The sequence below is a fragment of the Crotalus tigris genome, unplaced genomic scaffold, assembly GCF_016545835.1.
Source record: "Crotalus tigris isolate CLP2741 ecotype Arizona unplaced genomic scaffold, ASM1654583v1 scf7180000024339.11422700, whole genome shotgun sequence".
In the NCBI taxonomy this organism is placed as follows: Eukaryota; Metazoa; Chordata; class Lepidosauria; order Squamata; family Viperidae; genus Crotalus; species Crotalus tigris.
In genome coordinates, this window is record NW_024100509.1 from 743,316 (window position 1) to 766,169 (window position 22,854).

Genomic DNA, 22,854 nt, shown 5'->3' on the forward strand with positions numbered 1-22,854 from the left:
AGTCCACTCGTCTTAAAGTTGCCAAGGTTCAGAAACACTGAGCTAGAGCAATGGGCTTTTATATATATATATATATATATCTCTGCAGAAGAATTTCTGTGCGAGCGCGGAAGCTTAAGCTTCTTTCGTACTTACAAAGAGTCTGATATCTTCGACAAAAAGTGCTAAATCGAGATTTTTTAAAGGAGGAGGAGCTCACCGGAGGCGCCATACACAGGAGCGTAGTTTTTCTCCAACTCTCCCGGCAGGGGTTGTTAAGCTTTATAGCTTTCGACTTCCACATTGGTCCTTCCCTTAGCTGTTATTATTTTCCTAGGGGAATGATCTGCAACGTCCTACATGAAACTCGATGAATATTGCGGACGCCGTTTTGGAGGCAGGTAATGAAGAGGCGCTTGCTTCTTCAGCACCATGTTCCGCGCTACGAAGCAGAGAATCCCCAGGCCGGTAACACGGAATTTAGAAGACCTAGACTCGGTTCAGAGCATCCTGCTTCACAGGTAAAGGTGAAAGTTCGTGAAAGAAGGAGATTGACAGTGAAAAAAAAGCTGTGCTTCCGATTTCTACTTTGCTAATCTGCATTAGTTGGTCTCAGATATAAGGGGATAACAACACTCTGAGTAAACAATGGGAGTCTTTCAATGCCGCTTTGAGGAGAATTTGCCTTTCCAATTTGCAATTGAGTTTATTTACATTACACATCATATTACGCTAATTCCAGAAGGCGTCTTTCTTTTTTAGTTCCACACAGAATTGATGTGGTAAATCTTAAACTGTCAACTAAACTTCCCACATAAAAGATTTCTTCAATAGCAGAATTGTTTGCCTTTCAGATAGTGAAAAAGGTAATGCTTATTATCTAAGTATCACATAATATTGTTTAGTGGACAAGTTTTGGAATGTTAATTTTTGTCCTGATACAGCACATTTTAAGATAGACTCTTGTACATATTCATGCATGCGTGTAACACAATTTACACCAGTGAGCACTTTGGAGAGGTTTCTAAATGTATACTTTGAATATTAATTGGAGATTGATTGATTTACAAGGCTAATATGCTGCTCTAATCAAAATATGTCTGAGATGAATTACATAAATAAGGTTAAAAGTATGAAGCCCTAATATAATAACAATGCAAAACAAAATTCAGTACCAGAGGGAGAAAAAAAAATCACATTCATTTTCAAATTGCAGAAGACAGCTCCTAACTCTTTCTATGTCAGGGAATGATTACTTTGTGTTTCTGGGGATAGCTAATAAGAAATAGTCCCAAATAAAATATGATTTAAGGTATGGAATCTTTTTTTAAAATCCAAAGGGACCTGTGCAATGAACATAGAATGGAAGCCAGCAAGGTATTTAAAGTTCAAGACTGATTTGAAAATAAACTACCATGACCACCCGCAAAAGCAGAGAAGTTAATTAATTGAGACACTGATTTAAAGCCAGAAAAATGTAGTCTTCAATTTTACTTGACTATTAGAAATCCCTTATAAATAAATGGATTCCTTGGGATTACTTCTGAGTTAACATGCATATTCTTGAACAGGAATTCTTAAGGTGGGTATCGGGGTAGGATGGCTTTTGAGAAAGAATTAAAATAAATAATATTTGCTTTCAAAAACAAATGATGGCATGGTCACCATAAGGGCAGAGTTGCGTTTTGAAGACAGTTCTTTTATCAGGCTGAATGCTTACAAACCAGTGTGCAGGCTTTTGAGATTCCAAGAATGCAATATAATTCCTGCAAGGTGATTAAAAATTTAGGCAAAATGCCAAGCGAAGAAGAGAAGCTAAACGCTGCTAGTGTTTAAATACTATCTGATTTAGGAGTTTCAGGGAGTTTTTGGAGAGGGGGCGGAGCGTATCCTCTCAATTCTCTCAGCGCGTCTTTGGTCGCCATGGTTTCCCCAGCCTTTGCCAATCAAGACGCGGCAGAAGGTGACGTCCTGCTTTTTTCGGATGTCAGTGTCATGGCGGCAGAGAGTTGTAGGCATCTCGGAGGAAATTGAGTTGTCCTTGTTATGGAGAAAACGGCGCTGCCTCGCCGGCCTTTTGAGATTCCCCGAGAACCGTCGGCTGAGGATTATGACGAGTCTAAGAGCGGTGACTCGACTCAGAGTGGAGGTTCCTGCGCTCCGTCATGGTCCAGCAGTTCCGAGTAAGGAGAAAGCTTCTTTCCCGCTTTTGCGACCGATTAAGACCTCCTGTCTGCGCATGTGCTGATTCCCGGAGGGCAGGGAGTTGAGTTAGAAATAAGTGATTTGAGATGACAACTTTCCAAATGCGCTGTTCTTTGTTGCTTTTGGAAACAGAGTTCGCGCAAAGTGTGGAATTGTAATTTCCCGAATGGAATGCTTTTCATTTGCCTCCATCTAGGAACTTTACTGATTTATGTCTTAGGTTGTTTTATACCCTGGCCCTTTTCTTCCCAACGAACAACTTGACATGTCAGCATAGGATAATGAAGTCATTTTTTGCGTTTCTGGAAGGGCTTCATTCTCTCTAGCTTATTGTATCTGAAAGGGTGAGTGAGAATTTGCCCCATTTATATTCTGAATGAATGGGGAAGTGTCCTGGCTTGTTAGCTGGGAAATATTCACTTTTAATCTCAAACCAATAATTAAATATTAAATAAAAAATCTACATGCTCAGAGCACCAGTTTTCTCTCCTTTTATCAATTGTCCATCTTGAAATTTTGCTGGTGGCAAGGAATGCATTTTATTTATTAAATTTACATGCCACCCATCTCACTGTCAAGCATATCTGGGCGGCTAAAAGCATAAAGTAGAAACATTTCATCCGAATAGAAGTATGCATCAATAATCCTATACCTTCAGATACCAGTCTAGTCCAGTTTTAAACAAATACAAGTTCTGTTCACACATCACACAATTAGAAATATTTGATCTGATGCAGCAAAAAGAGTGCTGCATCTCTCTCAGACAATTATTAGCAATCTGCAAAGATTTAATGTTTTCCATATAATATATGGAACATTTAAAATTGAATTCACTATTGGATTATAGGGAATGCTATCTTCAGTTCACCCATCCAATATGATTAGTGGGGAAGGTATCCTTTTAAGTGTTGTTTAACTTAACTGAAACTTTGTTTCCATTAGAACACAAAGGTAAGTCTTTTCCATTGCTGCTTCCTCCTTTGAACAGCATTCTATCCAAGATTAGATCAGAACCAATCTGCTGGCATTTAGACAAACTGCTAATTCCTGATTATATTGGGAAGTATGCAGATAGGTAATAATGTTGAATTCCTAATTTGCAAAAAGGATTTGTTATGGTGAATTTCACTAAAACGAATGACATAGTTATTATAATGCCCAGTGCAGCAGAATAGATTATAACCAATAAAAGAGAACATATGTAGTTCAGGGTTGAAATGAGAGGTCCTTGGTGCTCTCTGAGCTTGGTTGTTTTCTTCCAGAACTTCATTACCCAAACTAGGTAACATCACCAGTGCTCCTCAGTGATGTTACCTTGTTTGGGTAATGAAACATCTGCAAAAAAACAAACTCAGAGACCACCAAGGACCCCTCAGATTAGAATCCGCCAACCTCCACACGTACACATTCTATATTTTAAAAATCATGATCAATATTCAAAACCATTGCTATGATAACTAATCTGTTTGTATGTTGTGCCAAAAGTGTCGATTTCAGTATCCAATGCTTTTGAAGCATCCAAGTAGTAAATCTTTTGAGTGATAGTTTCTTGGTCTTCTTCTGCACTTCATTACAGTTTTATGTTAATTATGAATTAAATGTCTTTAATCATCTTGTTCATAGTGACATTGAACCTGAGTGGTTGGATAGTGTACAGAAAAATGGAGAATTATTCTACCTAGAACTAACTGTGGATGAAGAGGAAACCATCCTTCACAACGGTTCTCTTGCTAGATCTATGATGAACCATGTGACATTTAGTGAAAATGAAGCTGAGATTTTTCACGAGAAAGCTATAAAAGACAGGAAGAGTGAACATAGATTGCAAAAATTTACTAGTTTATTAAAGAATAAAGGTCTTCTGAGGCATTCTGAAAAGAAGAAAGCAAGGAGTAAAAACTGTATCCATAATTATGGCGCAGCATCCATACTGAAACACCATTCTTGTCATAAGATGGGGGATGTTGAGCAACAGCTATACAAAGACATCTACATTTATGTAAATCCACAGAAAGCCTCAAATGCTACAAAAGGGAACCAACCTGAACTTCTAGAATCCTTAATAGGAATTGTCCACCAATCACCATGGACAACAGCTGAAAAATATAGTCATGCTACTGAATCTAGAAGTACTAATGAAGAAAAAATTATAGTACATGGTTTGATCCCAGGAAGCTCAGCAATAAAATCTGGACAAATCTTAATTGGTAAGTTTAATATTTTACACACTTCTGACAAAACCAAGATGGAAGGGCTTATTTCAAATTTGGCATTGGTCTTCTAATTAAGAAATATGTCATGGATTGAGAGATATTAGTCTTACTTGAACAATAAAACATTTCACATGTTATACATAATACAACAAGAACATACTAGGAAGTCAAATCACATCTTGAACATTTTTTTTAATTTCAACAAGAAGTATACCTGATAGATGTTTTTTCTGGGCCTTAATAATATTTTTTCCCTAATCAGAAATTTGTTGTTAACTCTCAGTTTATAGTATACACAAAAGCAACTAATGTAATTGCAATAGGTATTAGGAGCAGGAGGATATATTATTGCTAACCATTGCACCACCGCAGCTCTTACCTACCTAGATATAGGTAAGATGTGTAGGATAGCAGGAAGAAAGGAAAAGTCCTATTTATTTTCTTTGACAAAAATGGAAGAGCATATATAGCTGAAAATATTTTGAATAGGATACAGTATGTTATCTTCTATTTTGTAAGGATATGGTATCTCTTGGCAAACAGGCTAACTCTTGATTGCTAGTTAGAATTAAATCCTTAAACCCCTGAGATATAAAATAAACATACGTTATTGACAGTGAATTCTACTTTTATAGAATGTTCATAAAGACCTAAGGCAAAGGAAAAATTGAGTAGTGCAGATTTTTTAATAACTAATTTTATTTAAATCCAGATTAGCACTTTGGAAAGCATACTATCTTACTCTAATATAGCAGTTGCTCTTTTATAGGCCAATCTGTTTTTACTTCTGCTCTAGTAAGGTCCTTTTGACTCCAAATTGACAAATGATTCCCAGCCCACAAAAAAAGAAAAAAAAACCCTGGCAGGTGTCTGAGGACAAAATTAGAAGATTTTGTGGCTGAAAGAGGAAACCTCTTATTAGACCTAAAGTATTTGGAACTGATGGTTACTCATATCCAGTTAGAGCAAATACATTGCTGAAAATGGAAGCAAGGAGAGCAGATAATTACATACTGTATATAAGTGTCTCAAATGAAATAAATATTAATCTTCAGTGCATGTGTATAAATCAGCCTAAATGTTATTTAGAAACATTCTACTCATTGTTTGGAATTTTATTTTGTCTGCTTCCTTAATGTTGCTTTTTCTTTTGCTTTCAGGAGATGTCCTTGTTGCCGTAAATGATGTTGATGTAAACTCTGAAAATATAGAAAGGATTTTGTCTTGTATTCCTGGTCCTAAGCAGGTATACTTCAGTTGATTTTAATTTAGACAAGCATGCAAACATGAAGTTTTTTTATACTAGTTTTCTATATGAATCATACATGAAACACAACTTGCTTTGTAATCCTTGACAAAAGTAAGTTGTTGCCAGGGCACTGATTGTAGAAGAGAGCACATATTTTAGTTGCTAACTGTCATGATTCTCTTACGCTCTTTTCTAGTCATATTCCTTTAACTAAAAAGGATAAAATTTGGGTGATCTTGAAAATAAAATATATATTTCATATATATTTTTTCAAGGTATGTATGTTTAGAACAATGATTGTATTCTGTTCCAACTGGTCCTGTCTACCTACCTAGATTAAAATTTAATAAGACAGGAATAGGGTCAGGGAGAGGCATTAAAACTTTTAGCACTAAGCTGAAAGATTGGACAGACATATTGTTGCCTGAGCAGTTAAGGTATGATCTTTATTATTTTCTTTATTTCACTCTCCTAAAGTGGAGAGATGCCTTTTTTACCACTTGACATAGTTCCATAATCAAATGCAGCTGTAAACATGATTTACAACAATTATATTTAGAGGGTTTGGGAGGAACTCTTATATAACTTGAAAATATGGCACTGTATTCTCTGAATTGGTGATATAGAGTCTTAAAAAGCTTAATGTCATGAAGATTTGAAAAGTAATCATAACAATATAGGGACAAATGTGAAAAATGCACAGATTAATAATAAGAATTGGTGGTGCATAGGCGCTGAAGGCAACTTTTATTTGAAGAAAATCAAATCATAAAGTTAATGAACCAATAATAATTACATTAAGAGATGTTTATCACAGTGAGACAAAAAATGCAAAGCAAAAAAGATATCATTCAGTAATTCATAATACTGAATATCACTTGGTGATTCCAATTTAATTTGTTTAAAAAATTTCTATACTCTATTTTAAAAAAATCTGAAAGTAGATTACATTTGAATTATACAATTGTGCGTACTTCAAGTCTTTGCTATCACAGGTTTTACTTTTGTAGTTAATAGTGAATAATTTGGATTAATTATTTCATTATATTTATGAAAACCATGGGTTACTAATCCTAGCTGTTGTGTATATTTAAACCTACTACCTGTCTTGAAAACATTTCTAAAGATCCAAATTATTCCCAGTGAAAATATTATTAATTCTTTTAATAGGTGAAATTTACATTTGAAATAGCAGCATTTGAACCAACAGGAACATCTCAGTCAAGGAATAAACAGACAGAATCCTCTGAAAGCAACTTGGTGAAGCTGCTGTGGAGAGACCATAATAATGATCTGCAATTCTCTCTGCAAAGTATACCACATATTATAATGTATCTCTCACTTAACTTGGAATCTGATTCATCTGATGAGGTAGGAATATATTTCTAAAATAGTGCATATATCCTGCCTTTCAACAAGAAAGGTGACCAATAATCAGACAAACAGAAATACAACAAAAAAGCAATGAAAATAAAAATCTTTATCAAGAAACTGTGGAAATTAGGAAAAGAGCAAGAATCATATATAATTTTAAGAAAAAAAGAGTGGCAGAACCTGGGGATGGAATTAAAAAAAGGACCGGCCTAGAATCTCTAAGTAGCCATGAGAAACTTATAAATAGCTTGAGGATCTATAATTTAAAAGAGAAAAATTGCAAAGTGGGTTTTAAATTGGATTAAAATTCTTGACTATACTGTATTTAGGCAGTTTGGGAGGAATTCTTCTATAACTTGAAATGTCAGTATTATAATCTCAGTTTTTTTAATTTTGATGCAACAGACTTCACATGTAACCGAACAAAGTATATAAAAATATCATTTCATCAATGAGGAGAGTAACATCATAAGTATTGATTTACATAATTTTGTAGTGTCACTTGGGGAGTTTGGGGGATAGCAAACACCTGTTTGGTCCACTAAAGTGGAGTTTCATATTAAAACTTGAATTCAATAATATAACGTATAGTCTCTTGATTTTCATAAAACAGTTACGTTTTTAACATGGCTTTCAATTAAAAACTTTTTAATTACAAGTGACTGTATTATAAAATTTAAAAAAAGGAAGCAAATCATCTAATAATATATATTTATAAAATCAGCAGTAACGAAATGTACTAGCAAATTGTGTTCACAAATTTCCCAAGGAATGCTGCCTTTATTCTTGAATTTGGGTTTTTACAATACACGCCAAATAGATTTCTCTGGTGAAGATTTTTAGACAAAATCAAGAAAGATCAATTTTAATTATGGATACGGATTTTCCCATAATTTTCTTAATTGATACACAAACTGACATTTCTTTGACAGCAAGAAATTCTTTACCAATATCCCATGTCAGAAGCATCTCAGAAAATAAAAAGTGTAAGAGGAATATTTCTCACGCTATGTGACATACTGGAAAACTTGACTGGAACACAAATAATTAGGCAAGTATTGTTCTTATTTATCATTTTTGTACCACCACCACCAGATTTCTGATCTTTTTCTTTAGAATTTAATAAGTTTATATCTTTGCTTTAAATTTGCTGTCCTGATCTTTCATAAACCATGATTATTGAAAACTATTACCTGTTTTTTGAGAAATAGGAAAATAATATACTATATACCCTAAAATAGACATATCATTTTTTTAAAAAAGACCATCAGATCAAGTTGAATGTTGTTGAACATTATTAATAGGCTGGCAAGTTATTGTTATTTATATTTATTGTTGGGTTTTTTTATATATTTTAACAATTTGGAATCATAAGAGCTGGTTAAGTATTGTAAGCTAAGTATTGTAAAATAAATAAATTGTACATGCTCCCGTCCTCCTAGAATTCTAAATATGACCCTGGCTATCAAAAGTTGTCAACACTGAATTATATGACAAATCATAGAATAGTACTGGCTTGGCATCTGTTATGTTATTTGTATAGTCCAAGCTGCCTATTAAGATAATATACATGTAGGAGAATAATAAAAAAAAAACCTGATGGGAAGTATTTTAGCAATTAACTGTATTGTCTAAAAACTAAAATAGAAAAGAAACTGAGTTTTTATGCATGGTGCTGACACATTTTTGTAATGATATAAATTGCATGACCATATTTTCTTGATTATTTTGTTGACTTTTTATAGTTCATCTATGTTTTTATGTGGGAAATTGATTCATGTGGCTTATTGGAAGAAGGCTGACAAGCTGCTCATAATTGGCCTTCCAGCTGAAAGGTACATTTCTATATTTTTCCCTTTTTAATTTTTTCGCTACATAAATTTGGTCCCTAAAATTATTCATAAATATTTACTAAAATCAAAAGACTATCCTAAGATGATTGTTATAAAATATAACTGGTCTCTTATGGCGTGTAACAAAATTATTACTGGATAACAATATTTTAAAAATAGAACCCCCAAAATTAGTTCATGTCCTTTTATTTGCTTTTAATGACACTGGATTGTGTGCTAATCCTATTTTATGCTCTCCTTTATATGCATTTATTCTGTTAGAAAATTTATCTAAAGGATTATTATGGTTTTCTAGTGTACCTCTCTCTCAGCTAAGGAACATGATTACAGATGTTGTGAGCACATTGACTTTCATGTACAGCTCCTTGGATAGGTAAGCATTCCAATTCTGGACCATGATAACTAAGCCTATGCATTTTAGATTCGGTTGCATACTTACATTGTTTAAAATGTACTTGTAGGATTTTATTTTAATGGACAGATCTAGTTGTTATATTTGAATTATGCTTGAAAATTCTGTCGGTTTCACATGTGATTTGCTCTGCAGAATGGGAAACTTAAAAATCAAATTCAAATTATTTAAACTCTGAGGTGATAAAGTGTAGCTTTGTTTGCTAGATATACTTCTGTTTTAAATAGCAACATAAAGATGAATTTCTGAATATACCAAGTTAAATATTTCATTATACTTTCTCACAGTTTCATAATAAAGCAAGTTGCTCACAGTCATTTTATTTGTAATTTTTTTCCCCTTACATTCTTTAAAGATCAGTTTCCTATTGAAATCGCAAACTGTTTCAGAACCTCCATTTAGAATCTGAAAGAGATCTGCTCTTGCACATTTTGACCTGTGTATAGAATATTTTTCTCAACAAGAAGCTTTTTCTAACCTCAACATCATCTAATACATGAATTTTTATCCTTTATGCCATAGCCACTAAACAAAGTTTAAACAATGTAAAAGTGAAAGCATCTTGAAAGTCATGTATATATTCTTTCATATTAAGTAATATTGTCTCATAAAAGAGCATGGATATATTTAACTTATAAAGATTGTACCTTTACCAGAACAACAATAATTAGAGCATTCCACAAGGGAGAATGATTAAATTTAAAATAACTTGTACTGATTTTAAAAATGTCTACAACTGAATTTTCCTTCCTTTCTTTTTCATACTGCCCTATCCAGTACCTCTCTCCTTCTTTGTTTTTTTGTTTTCTGATTTCTCAAACCTTCCTATATCATGTCATAAAATATATTCTGCTAGGTAGACAGATTATAGCAAGAGCTAGCATATTTCTCATTTTTTCCAACTTTTTGTTTGCTTGTTCAGTGCTTTTTGTCAGGCAGAAAATACTTCTCGATTGGATTACTTCTTCAGCCTGTTTTTCCAGCAAGTTCTTCAGCATACCAACTCCAGTGCCAACCCTGGTTCTCACCACTATGATAACAACTCATTACTTTTATACAACTTTCCAGGAGTACGATGGCTGTTGCTGCCCCCAAATATTAAAGTAAGTTTGATTATAGATTTTTAAAAATAGGACATTAGTCTAATTTAAATTACCAAGATACACATAGACATTTTCATTCGTGTGCCAAAATATTCTGACTCAGTATTGTTTCACCCCTCAGGTTGCCTAGCTAACATATATATGAATTACCATAGTAAATTCAAATAGTCATAATATACTAGATCACATCTCCTGAATTGTAGCTCCAAATAGCATGTACCCGACAGTTTGTATTTCTGAATATTTAGTTGGTAATGTGCAGAGCACATGCCATGCTTAATAGAAATTCATAGGATAGTTACAAGGCAGAAGCCACTGCTCATTAAGAAAAATATTAATGTTACTTTTAAGCTTAACAAATAGCACACAGATCCAAACCTTTGGAGGAATGATGTATGGACAGACAAATCAAAACTAAAAATGTTGGACTACATGAGTATTATTGTGTCTTGCAAGCACACATTCCATAATAAGATATCCATAACAGCTGTCGAGCATGAAACTCATAGTGTCATCATTTGGAGATGCTTTGCTTCCTCGGGATCTAAATGATTTCTGATCTTTGAAGAAATTATCAATCTGCCTTTTATCAGAAAATTGTACAGAACCTTTGTCAGTTGAACCTGAACTGCCAGTGTGGCTTGTTGCATGACTATGTGCCCATGCATTCAAGAAAGTATACAAAAGAATGAATGAACTAGAACAAAACACAAGTTTTGGAATAGTCAAGCACAGACCTGAGCAAAGTGGGAATGTTGCTGTAGGATCTGAAAGAATAAGTTGATGCAAGTAAACCCTCATATATTACTGAGTGGAAGCACTGCGTAATGAAAGAAGAGATCAGAATATTCATATAATGAGGTGATTTGGTTGTAGTTACTGCAGCTAAAATAGTTAATCTATTATAGACTTAAAAGGGCAATTAGGTTTTCATGCTAGCTTATCCCATGTTGCAGTTCTTTGTTTATGAAAGGAATGAAAGAACTAACAACTGTTGGTGCTGTTTGTTTACTTGGATTCTTTATATAGAATCCACATGAAACTATGTTAACATTCAATGGCAAAATAAGTAAAAACTCAGACTCAGGATGCTTTTTCACAGAACAATACATGATCCGTATAATATTTTTCAAAAGTTTATGTTTTTAAACCTATATTATTGCAATGCTCTCTCTCTTTCTCTCCCTATGTATGCATAATATATTTCTACATAGAAATTACTGACAAGCTGGAATCAGCATATAGGTCCCATTCTTGAAGCAATTGATGTTTTAGCTATTCAAGACTGGGACAAATTTAAAATGTTATTTAAAGCTTTTCCTGGCCTCATATATTTCTGACAGAATCTGTTGTGGTATGACATTTCAATATTTGGGGTTTTTTTGGTTTTCAAGAAACAACAGACCATGTCAGAAAAGTGGCTTATTCTGTTATAAAATGGCAGGTTATGATATATCTATAATAAGAAGTAAGAAAAAGTGACTTCCCAGAATAAGGAAATGTCATTTGTTTTCAGTTGCAGACATAAAAGAACAGAGGAAATGAATAATATAAGCACTAGCTCTGTGGCTAACAATTCTGGCAACATTGGTTAAAAACTGTTTTTCAGACTACTGTACAGTGTCTCTGCTTTCTGACAAATTTTAAAATGGACAATATTTTTACATTTGGGGGATAATTACTAGGTTATATAAATAAAAATGATTTCTTAGGCAGAATTAAAATACTTTGTGAGAATTTGTGAAAAACATTCCATAGAGACAAAGGCTAAAGATTTAGTGAAAAAGATTTTTCTAATAACTTGTTTAGGTGCTATGCCACATTTCAAGGAAACATTGTACCTTGTAATTCATTAGCATGAGAGTCAATGTCTTACATTAAGCAATGTATTGGAGGCTTAAAAAGTATGATTTTTTTTGGCTTTATCTGTAAAACAAGCAATGCATAATTATTGTATATTTTTCTTTCGATTCAGCTTACAGCAGTTTCCAAAACTTTGCTGATACTTACTTTGTTAATTATTCTGGACTAACACATGTGATTGTGTATAATGAGATATTGTTCAGCATTAAGAAGCTTTTTCAAGACTGGGAACAAAAGTCATGCTTGCTTGCTTGCTTGTTTGTTTGTTTAATTTATGTGCCTCCCATCTTGTCCACAGATGATTCTGGGTAGCTTATAAAGATTAAAACTAGTACACATTAAAATAAGAAAGCAATAAATAACAACAGTAATACATACTATTAAAAGATAGGGAGGAGGGAAACACAAAGTACACAAACATATATGAACGCATATGAATGTTTTCTGCTTATCTATTTTAGGTAGAAATTGATGCAGCCCTGAGTGACCTGGAGGCAGCAGAATTTGCAGAATTGGTAAAGATTTTATTTTTAACTGGGTGTTTTGTGCATTCATGATAGTTCTTCATCTATTTAGTAGAGAAATTAGTTTAAAATTGCTAATTTCAGTAGTATGCCAGTTATTCATATAGGAGCCAGAATTGGGATTCTCCACTGGGAGCTCATCAGTGCTACAATGGAGGCACTGCTCATATCATTGTGCTCCTCTTTTTCCTTACTCTTGCTTTGGTCATGTAGTTCAAAGGGAGAGGGTGAATTAACGGTGAATGGGGCACATTAAAAAAAGTTCATCTTCTTCCTAGATCCAAATTCCACATAGTTGCTATTCCTGCTTACTATTATTTTCATTTTTTTCCTAATTGTTTTTCCATAAGTGAGATAAAAAGTAAGGAAAACAGCAAATTACAGCATGTTTAATAAGAATTGGACCTATAGGAAAAGCTGAATTACTGTAGGAAAAGATGAGATAATCCAAATAGGCTGACTGTCTTAAAATATGGAATACCAATCATTCATGTTTTGATTAAAGAAATGTAGATGAATTACTTTTTTAAAACATTTCAATATTTATTTCCAACATATGGGTCATTTATCTACTTGCAAATCTTGTTATTAACTGCAAACATACACAGTAACAACTGTTAGGCCTATATAACAGTCATAAGTACAATTTTGAATTGTAGGGTCATCATAAATTCATTTTAATCCCCCAGTTTATGTAAATGGTGAACAAAAGGAATGAGAGCATCAAGACTCGTTGCAAATGAGGGCTAAGGGCACGATTTCGCCTATTAACACCAGTTGAAATTGGGCACAAGGAATGAACCACCACAAAATAGTACCCTTAATACTGATTAATAGTATTGAAAGCCTCTGAGAAATCAAGGAGTACAAGAATGGACATACTATTTTCATCATGGCTCTGCTCCAGGTCATTCACAAGCATTTCCTGTCTCCATTTGGTGACCCAGTCTGAAATCTGAGTGAAAGTGGTTCAGATAATGATTTTCCTCTAGGATTTTCTGCAGTTGAAGCCCAGCTAAACAGGGAAAGTTGGAGACCAAACAGAAATTTTCCAAAATCATTGGGTCTAGCAGTGCCTTCTTAAGAAAGGGCCACACTTCAAGGCTGTCTGATAATATCCTCCTTCAAAGAAGTAGATGTCACAGCATGGACCCAGAGATAGGATCTGGATCTTATAAACAGGAGGTTGAGCTCACAATCCTGAAGTCCATTCTACTTCCTCAGGTTTCACAGGGATACAAGTTTCCAGATAACCATACAAAACTCTGTCCTAGGCATATTCACTGTATTTGTTCAGTTGGTGTGGAATATACCGCATCATATTCTGTGACAAATTATACATTCTGCTGGTCAAGTAAATAAGGCAAAATTAGAAATATTCTATTCTTAAAATATTCTAAAACTATACACTGTATCAGTTAAAATCCAAAAGTTTTACTTCATTATCTTTCTTTTTATAGTCTGAAGATTACTATGATGTGAGACGACAGTATACATTTTTAGGCTCATGTCTGTTTTACAAGGTAAGCTTTTGCAAACTTTATTGCTTTCTGGTAAACTGATTACATTAAAACAACAAAACCAACTTTAACTGAACCATATACAAGATGTTAATCGAGGAAAAAAAGATTTTTAAATCACAATAAGACATAAGATGGGTTTGGGTGTTTGTCTTATTCTGTGTATATACTGTCAAACCTATTGTCTTTCTGAGATATCTGAGCTGTGGAAGAATGATTTTTAATTTTGTACAACTCAATTTATCTGAATATGGTTACCAACACTATCAGAAAAATTGACAATTCTTAGTTTAAAAATTTTTATGACTCAATTGGTTTGGATTGAGTTTTGTGATAATATGTAGTAGTTTTTTAAAAAAAAAAATATGAACTAATATAATACTTACAATATAAGAGGTTCTAAAAAATGGTGCATGGCTATATAATAATGTATTTTTTTTAGGGATATTTAATTAGTAGTCACTTGCCGAAGGAGGACCTTATTGATATTGCATTGTACAGCAGGCATTATTGCCTTTTGCCCTTAGCGGCAGAACAACGAATTGGTCAGTTAGTAATATGGAGAGAAGTATTTCCGCAACATCATCTTCAGAGTTCTCAAACTTCATATGAGGGATTCCAAGAACCCATAGCAAGATACTTCTTACTCATTGTTGGCTTGGTAGGTTTTTATAGCATGAATATTGCTTTGTGTAGTCTTTGCTATTCCTAACTTATGCAATGCAACTTGTAGTGAAAATATAGTAAATTTCCACCTATGTAATCCTGTGCCAAGCTTTCAAGTGTCTACATAATGCTGTGCAAAGCATTTCAAAGGGATGCAGAGAATTTTGAAGGCAAGCAGAGTACCATTCCTCAAGTCATTAAGGCAATTATGTCCTTTAGAAGACTCACTATAGCTTCTCTGATGGCTCCTCCATGAGCACATGCACAGTCAACACTTTACTCTGTCTCTGAGTGAAGTAGCTTTGTATGTACAGGTAATCTTACTTAATGACCATAATTTGGACTGATCATTGCTAAGTGATATGGGCATTAAGTGAGAGGTCCTGTAACCACAACTTGCAATTTTACTGCCAGTTACTCCATTGACCCTGCTTTTGGAAGCCAACTGTGAACTATGCAAATGGTGATCATGTAACAATGGGATGCTGTGATGGTCATAAATGCCTGCCAATTGCGAAGTGCCTAATATTGGTCCTGCAGAGATGCTGCCATGGTTATAAGCACAAGGGCCAATTGTAAAGTTACTTTTTCAGCACCATCATAACTTTAGGTGGTCATTAAAAAGGACAATTGTTAAGCAAGGGCCTCATGTATATACATTCAAGAATTGGAAAAAATCTTTAACATAAGATGTTATAAGAGAAATGTAGCTCCTATAATACTTCAAGGAGGGATTCTTTGCCCATACCAGGACATGTTGTGATATACACATCAAATACTTTGTACAATGGTAATTAAAATTAGTAATTTTTGTCTATTCATGTTGCTTTAAGTATCTATGTAGACCTTGTTTAGTAACTGCCTCATTTAGCAACTATTCACAGTTATGTCAATAATAAAATAATTTTGTGACCAACTCTTGCGTTTATAATCTTCGCAGGACTGTAAAGCAAAGGGAAGTTGAAGTAAAAAATAAACACAATTGTGGTTTCATTTAGCAACTGCTTCACTTAATAACCAAGTTGCTGGTCCTTATTGTGGTCACTAAACTTGTATAATAAATATCTGCATAAGGTTGACAAGGGAAGGGTTATCAGCTATCCCATGAGCACAAATGCATTTCATATTCTAGTACAGAAGTAGAAGTACAGTTTATTTATATGTGTTATAGACCATTTCATTTGTCTTCAGAATACTGAATCCGAAAAAGTTTTTACCCTCAAACTTATTTTTTTTAATTTTCTTTCTCAAGTGTTTTCTTGAGTGCTGATTTTTAGTTTTAGAGTTTGTTTATTTTATATAACCTATTATGCACAATGGATCTTTGATAGGTTCAGTATACATATGTAAACTAAATGCACTGGCAGAAAGTTTTTTTTTCTCCTTTTTTTTTTATAAGCATTTTATACTGAGTGCATTGCTGGAAGCAGGAGGTTGTTCTTCCAAAGCTATTGGAAATCCTGGACCAGATTACATATATGTTGACCAGGTCAAATCAATTATCCTTCAGCTGGATGGAATAGCTCTTAACATAGATGAGAGATTAGAAACAGCTTCTGCTCCATTGGTGTGTTGCATAGATTGGTTCTTCCCCTCATCATATGACAAATTGGAGAACTTTTCCAATTTGTCTGTTCTCAGCAAACTGCATCATATGTCAACTATCGTACCTTCTCCAGCAAACAAAAAAGTGAGTTTTGGTCTTAAGGACACCTAGGTTTAGTCCCTTGAGAAATAGTGAGTGTCCTATCAATGGTCATGACATTCCTGAAGGAAGAAATGGAATTTAATCCATATACCATATATAATCGAAAAATCTTAGTGGATTTATTTATTATTTAAATAATGGTCTATTTACCGAACTGCTGCACTTAATGATGTCCATAAGTAATGTAGCTTACTTTCTGCATTTATAAAAAAGAAGTTGCAGGAGTACTTAATAGAAGAAAAAAATGTTCATGTATCTTTTCAGTATTTCTGTTTCATTAAAGTTTTATACTATTCCCCACTTATATGTACAACTAGAGCAAATATGACTTGTCAAAAATTAATCTGTAGGAGATAGTACTAATAGTATATATACAGCTATTATCAAAAGCTTTGATATAGCTATGTCATTCTGTTTCTAGAATGAACTGACTATGATCATTGCAAAATTAGGTAATTATTTGTTGCCATTTCTTCCCATATTCAAGTCAGTTCCTATTGTGGTCTTTTCTCCCATAAGAATAAGCATTTTTTATTCTAGACTTAAGAATTAAATAAGAGTTGAATGCACTCAGCATAGTTTATTAATCATACAGTTTAAGACTTTGGGTGAACTCTGTATATTTCCCAAATACAAATCATTTAATAAATAACAGCTTTGTTCAAGTGTTAGTTTATAAAAATGTTTTTTCAATAAAAACAGCCCTTTTTCCTAGCTAGCATGACATGTTCACCAATACTTAAAAACTCAACATTGTTCACAAAACAGATTATTTTATCAGTTTAATGTATTTTGAAAACATAACCATTTGGCATTTGTAAATTCTGAGGCTTGCTTACTCTTATTGTAAGCTGTTCTTTTTTCTTTCTCAGATCACTAAAAAGAAGCCTGTTCTTCAAAACCCATTTACTTTTGGAACCCTGAAAAAGAATGTCTCAGATAAGGAAACTGAATTATATAATGCTATGAAGTAAAGGTTTTTATTTATAGTTTATTTATAGTATTTATAAAATCTCTTTTCTGACTACATTTATATTTTCCTAGAAAATGTGCAGATGGACACATCAAAAATAACATTTCATTGCTGATTTTTTTAAAAATCCTTTTTTAAATGAAGTATTTTCAAAAAAGGCATTATCTTTGAATGGATAATTACTAAACTTACACAATGTTCAGTATAATGTTAATAAAAAACAAACTTACACAGAATATATAGTTTTCGCGTGATATACAAATAGTTCTCGACTTACAACCATTCTTTTAGTGACCGTTCAGTTACAACAGCACTAAAAAAAGTAACATCACCATTTTCACACTTACTACCATTCAGCATCCCCACGATCACATGATCAAAATTCAGGCGCTTGGTAACTGGTTCATATTTATGACGGTTGGAGTCACATGATCCCCTTTTGCGACCTTCTGACAAGCAAAGTCAGTGGGGAAGCCAGATTTATTTAATAATCGTATCACCAACTTTACAATTGCAGTGATTCAATTAATAACTCTGGCAAGAAAGGTCATAAAATGGGGCAAAACGCACTTAACAACTGTCTCACTTAGGAACAGAAATTTTGGGCTCAAAGTGGTCGTAAATCCAGGACTACCTGTATGATTATATATAAATGTAAATTATTATGCATACATTATTTATAAATGTTATAGATGCTATAAATATTAAAGAAAAAAAGAAAAATAACATAGTATTGCATAATTTAGAATAAATATGGAAACCATTCTTGCCTAAATTTAACAGAAGCTTAACTAAATGTAAATAAGAATGGCTTTCATATTGCCAGATTTTGCCATTGCTGTATATTCTTTAAGTTTAGGTTTCCAATCAAATATTGTTGATACCATGTCTTTTAAAGGTTTAATCGCTGAATTGACAAAGGGGAATGAATAACATTATGTAGGTGGCAGTCCATCTTTGTTTTCTTATTAAGATGTTTCCTGATACCGTGTGTATTTCCACAAACAAATCCTCAAATCATGTTGAACATGAATGCTGCATAAGGACTTTTTCTATTATTTTCACCTACATGTATTTCAGTGTTGAATCAAGATATAAATTTACACTGTAATAGAATGAGGAGTCTGCGGCTAGATAGTGATCCTTAATGATAGGTCTTGCTGGCTAGTAGCAGCTCTATTTTATAACTCTAAAGCCACTGTCCTCTTTGTATGGATGGTAGAGATTGGCATTTAGGGGGGAAGGACCTTGTCAATTGTTGGCAAGGGAGATCTTTAGAGATGTAACAGAAGTAAGATGTGATCCTGAAATGCAGGCCCTATCCTCCTGAGTCTCAGGAAACTGAATCAGTAATGTATATAAGTTCTGTACTCATTTTCAGTTTCTTTATTTGCTCCACTTACAGCAACGGTCTCCAACCTTTCCAGCTTTGCGGATGGGGGGGGGAGAGGAAAGTTCCCCATGCATTCACCCACTCGCGTGCACAAGTAAAGCTGCACATGAAGCTGATACATTTTTTCATTCTTTATTACCTTTATTAAAATAAAATAAAAAGTCTACTATTGTACCAGTATTGGGTTTGAACTATCACTACATACTGCAAAGCTGGTTGAGCCTGGTAAACTTGTAAAAAAAAATCTTATCAACATTTATCTTAGTGCATGGGATTAAATTCTAGTATTTATTATTCCCATATTAAATAAATTTAAACATATATGGTTCATATTATTAGCATTATATAACTGCTAATGTAATTTGAATTCTCTTCAAATTTAGTCAATCCCATTATGTTTCACAACAGTATAGTAAATATATATCTTGAACCTGAGAAGTATATGGACATAAACTATTGTTTTTTTTTCTTCTGTTCAATCATATCCAATTCTCGGAGTCTGCTTGGACAAGCCCCAGTAGTTTTCTTGACAGGGTTTTTCAGAAGTGTTTTGCCATTTCCTCCTTCCTAAAGCTGAGAGAAAGTGAACAGTTCAAGGTTACCCAGCTGGCTTTGTGGCTAAATGGGACTAGAAGTCATAGTCCAAACTAGCTCTCATGAATATTAAGACTGGTAATTTCTTACCTATATTAGTTACTAAAGAACATTGTAAGTTATTTTCTAATGATAAGTGCTAATGATACTTTCAAGCATATGTGATGTATAAGTTACTCAATTTTTTAATGCAGTCTACTAATGCTGGGATATGGTATATTAGATGACCTTCTGAACATCATTAGAATTCTGTATAAATTTTAATGAATTAACTATTAACTATGTTATTAAAATACAGAATTATCATAGGTTTACTATTACATTATATAGAAAATCAAAAGTCCTGATCTTTTTCTTTTTATATAATTTATTACTGATAATGTTTATTATTAGGTATTTATCCGGTTGCCTTCTTTTGCTTTTGAAGGTTGACTTCAGGTCCAGAAAATACCCTCTTTCATTATATTTGTTTAGAAACAATGCATGGAATTTTTATTACTCCAACACATGCTGAAGTAGCACAACTCAATGGAACTATCCATCCTCAGCTCATCAAGAACTTCCATCGCTGTTGTCTTTCCATCCGTTCCATTTTTCAACAAACTATGCTGAGAGAAGTATAAATCCTTATCTTTTGGGGAAGGGGCAGAGGGGAGTTCTTTTGTTACAACAACATAATAGATACAGCTGGGTAAACATATATTTCTTTAGACAGATTTCTATTTGTAAAAGTCCCCATTTATCAGATATCTCAGAATTATCACATACAATATAACATTTTTCCTATACTTCTTCATATTGCCAGTGCAGATATTAATTTTGTTGCCCTTGTTCTACTGTAGAATAAAAAGTCTGGGGAAAGATTAAAATCCCAAAAAGCAAATTTGGACCTAAATCAAGTGAAAGAACATGGTGTATTGTTTGAGTGTGTTCCTGATAGCTGTACTGACCAAAAGAAACCCGATTCCACTATAATGTACTGGGTGGTAGGGTAAGTAATACTTTTTTTTCTTAATTTAGTCTAAATACTTGTTATTTAGTGTCCAAATTCTCAGAACACTTTTGTTTAATAAAAATAATCTATATAGTCTTTTAGGTTCTTCCCTAATCCAACAAGTGGTAGTAGAATCTGTAATATACTAAAAATGTAGCAAAGATTGAATTCATACATATTGAAGGTTTCAATAATCTCTACTGGACCTTTAGAATTGTATCTAATTTTGATAGGTCTGTTTTAATCCTTTAGTAAACTCTTGCAAAAATACTGTTTTTCAAATATATTTTAAATCTTGTGCTGACACTGAATTATGTTTTTTCTGCAGGAGGCTGTTCCTAGATCCAAAGCCTCGGGAATTTTATGTCTGTTTTCATGACTCAGTCACAGAGGTTGCTGTTGAATTGGCTTTTAAGTTATCATTTGGTTTAGCTGTATAGATAAACATATCTGCAATTTTTCATTTTCCACGTCGCACAAAACAGAAGTATTAACATTGTGGTTTTGTTTGGGGTACACTTTGAAATATTCTCTAAAATCAGTTATTTAATAGAAAAAAATTCAAACATTTATAACACTATTTATGAAAGTCATTCCTTTCAGAAGACTGGGTGTTATGGTATTATGTATTAATTATACATTATATGTAAATATTACGTATAGAATCAATGATCAAAATATATACACACCCACATTTTTTTTCCTTAAAGCTATATCCTTGGAAGATGCACCTGTAGAATTTGCAAACAATCTCATTCATTATGCAGTTAGGTCAGAGAATTCTATTATGTATGCACCTTTTTGGACTTTATTTAAAGAGTACAATGTAATGCTTGCATATTATGTCCAAGGCAGGGAACTGTTTTACTTCAGTTTAGTATGGAGTTTAAGATCAAAATAGGTAGATACCAAAACTAGAATTCAAAACTTCAGATGATCAACATTGTTTTATCAGAGATAAAGAAAAAAAAAGCTTAGTTTTTGCGGGCATATAATAATAATAATAGTAAAGTTGGAAGAGACCTTGGAGGTCATCTAGTCCAACCCCCTGCTCAGGCAGGAAACCCTATACCATTTTGGACAAATGGCTGTCCAGTCTCTTCTTAAAAACTTCCAGTGTTGGAGCATTCACTGCTTCTGGAGGCAGGTTGTTCCACTGGTTAATTGTTCTAACTGTCAGGAAGTTTCTCCTTAGTTCTAGGCTGCTTCTCTCCTTGATTGGTTTCCACCCCTTGCTTCTTGTCCTGCCTTCAGGCGTTTTGGAAAATAGCTTGACTCCCTCTTCTTTGTGGCAGTCCCTGGGATATTGGAACACTGCTATCATGTCCCCCCTCATCCTTCTCTTCATTAAACTAGACATACCCAATTCCAGCAGCCGTCCAGATTATGCAGTCCAGATTTGGTGGCCTTAACAAAATGGATTCCTTAAGCCTTGCAGAAAATTTATATGCAAATTCTTAGGAGAGATAGTTTACCTTACATTAAATGGATATAGTACTTTGTGATACAAAAAGAAGTTATATTTATATTTAGAAAATATTTGTTATAAAATAAAACTGAATGTTTCCTGGTACTTTGAAGTAAATGGGGGAATTGTCCATTTCATTTCAGAAAATGTTATATGACTTTTGTTACAATAAAGGAATATTCTTCATATAGTCTTGTATATAATTTAATTCTTTTTAATTTAATTTTTAACTAAAATATATCTTTTTATGGATTCATTATATTCCTGATTGTTAGACATGCTTTTTAAAAATATTATAGTAAAAGGTAAAGAACTATCATGTCACATATCCATATCGATAATTTCTTGAACATATAAACATACATTAGAGAACTATAGTTAGCACTAGCTTTTTGAAAGTAAGGACCAAACTATATGAACATCATATATAACAATCATGTGGCTTGGGTTAGGGCATGAAGCTATAAAGCAGCTATAGAAGCTAAGCCAAAGGCAACATACAATATGTTCAGTATGATATATAGACCAGCCAATGTAGGCTTTTTAAAGGACTTTTAAATCTGGAATCTGGTTTTCCTCACTACCGTTCCAATACAGGAAAGTTTTCATGCATAGAATTTCTTTTGGAAAATTGATGTCTTCTTATGTAAAACAGAGACTTTATTGCAATGCCAACAGCAACAACCAATCAGAGAGATTGGTTTGAGAATACAAAAAACAAAATGTAAATTTATTCCTATTATTTATTTATTTATTTATGAGG

The 22,854-nt window shown here is 33.3% G+C and overlaps 1 protein-coding gene across 3 annotated transcripts; it reads left to right on the forward strand.

Annotated features, from left to right (window-relative positions):
- The first annotated feature begins 238 nt into the window (after positions 1-238).
- Positions 239-21,699, forward strand: INTU (inturned planar cell polarity protein). 3 transcript variants are annotated; one of them, XM_039326092.1, is made up of 16 exons: positions 1,960-2,162; positions 3,808-4,391; positions 5,558-5,643; positions 6,817-7,017; positions 7,953-8,071; positions 8,766-8,855; positions 9,169-9,246; positions 10,208-10,388; positions 12,713-12,766; positions 14,236-14,298; positions 14,738-14,956; positions 16,361-16,651; positions 17,542-17,639; positions 20,057-20,246; positions 20,472-20,620; positions 20,952-21,699. In XM_039326092.1, the coding sequence occupies exons 1-16, from the start codon at positions 2,026-2,028 to the stop codon at positions 21,061-21,063; spliced, it is 2,652 nt and encodes an 883-aa protein (XP_039182026.1). In that variant the 5' UTR covers positions 1,960-2,025; the 3' UTR covers positions 21,064-21,699. The 3 variants fall into 3 exon arrangements, with proteins under 3 accessions (XP_039182025.1, XP_039182026.1, XP_039182024.1); XM_039326091.1 differs by lacking the exons at positions 1,960-2,162; positions 16,361-16,651 and adding an exon at positions 239-500; XM_039326090.1 differs by lacking the exon at positions 16,361-16,651.
- The last annotated feature ends 1,155 nt before the right edge of the window (positions 21,700-22,854 follow it).

Coding starts and splice junctions, on each gene's coding strand:
- INTU (XM_039326092.1), top strand. CDS start 2,026: ATGGAGAAAACGGCGCTGCCTCGCCGGCCTTTTGAGATTCCCCGAGAA. Junction 14,957..16,360: donor TCTTACTCATTGTTGGCTTG/GTAGGTTTTTAT, acceptor TTTTTTTATAAG/CATTTTATACTGAGTGCATT. Junction 16,652..17,541: donor CTTCTCCAGCAAACAAAAAA/GTGAGTTTTGGT, acceptor TTTCTTTCTCAG/ATCACTAAAAAGAAGCCTGT.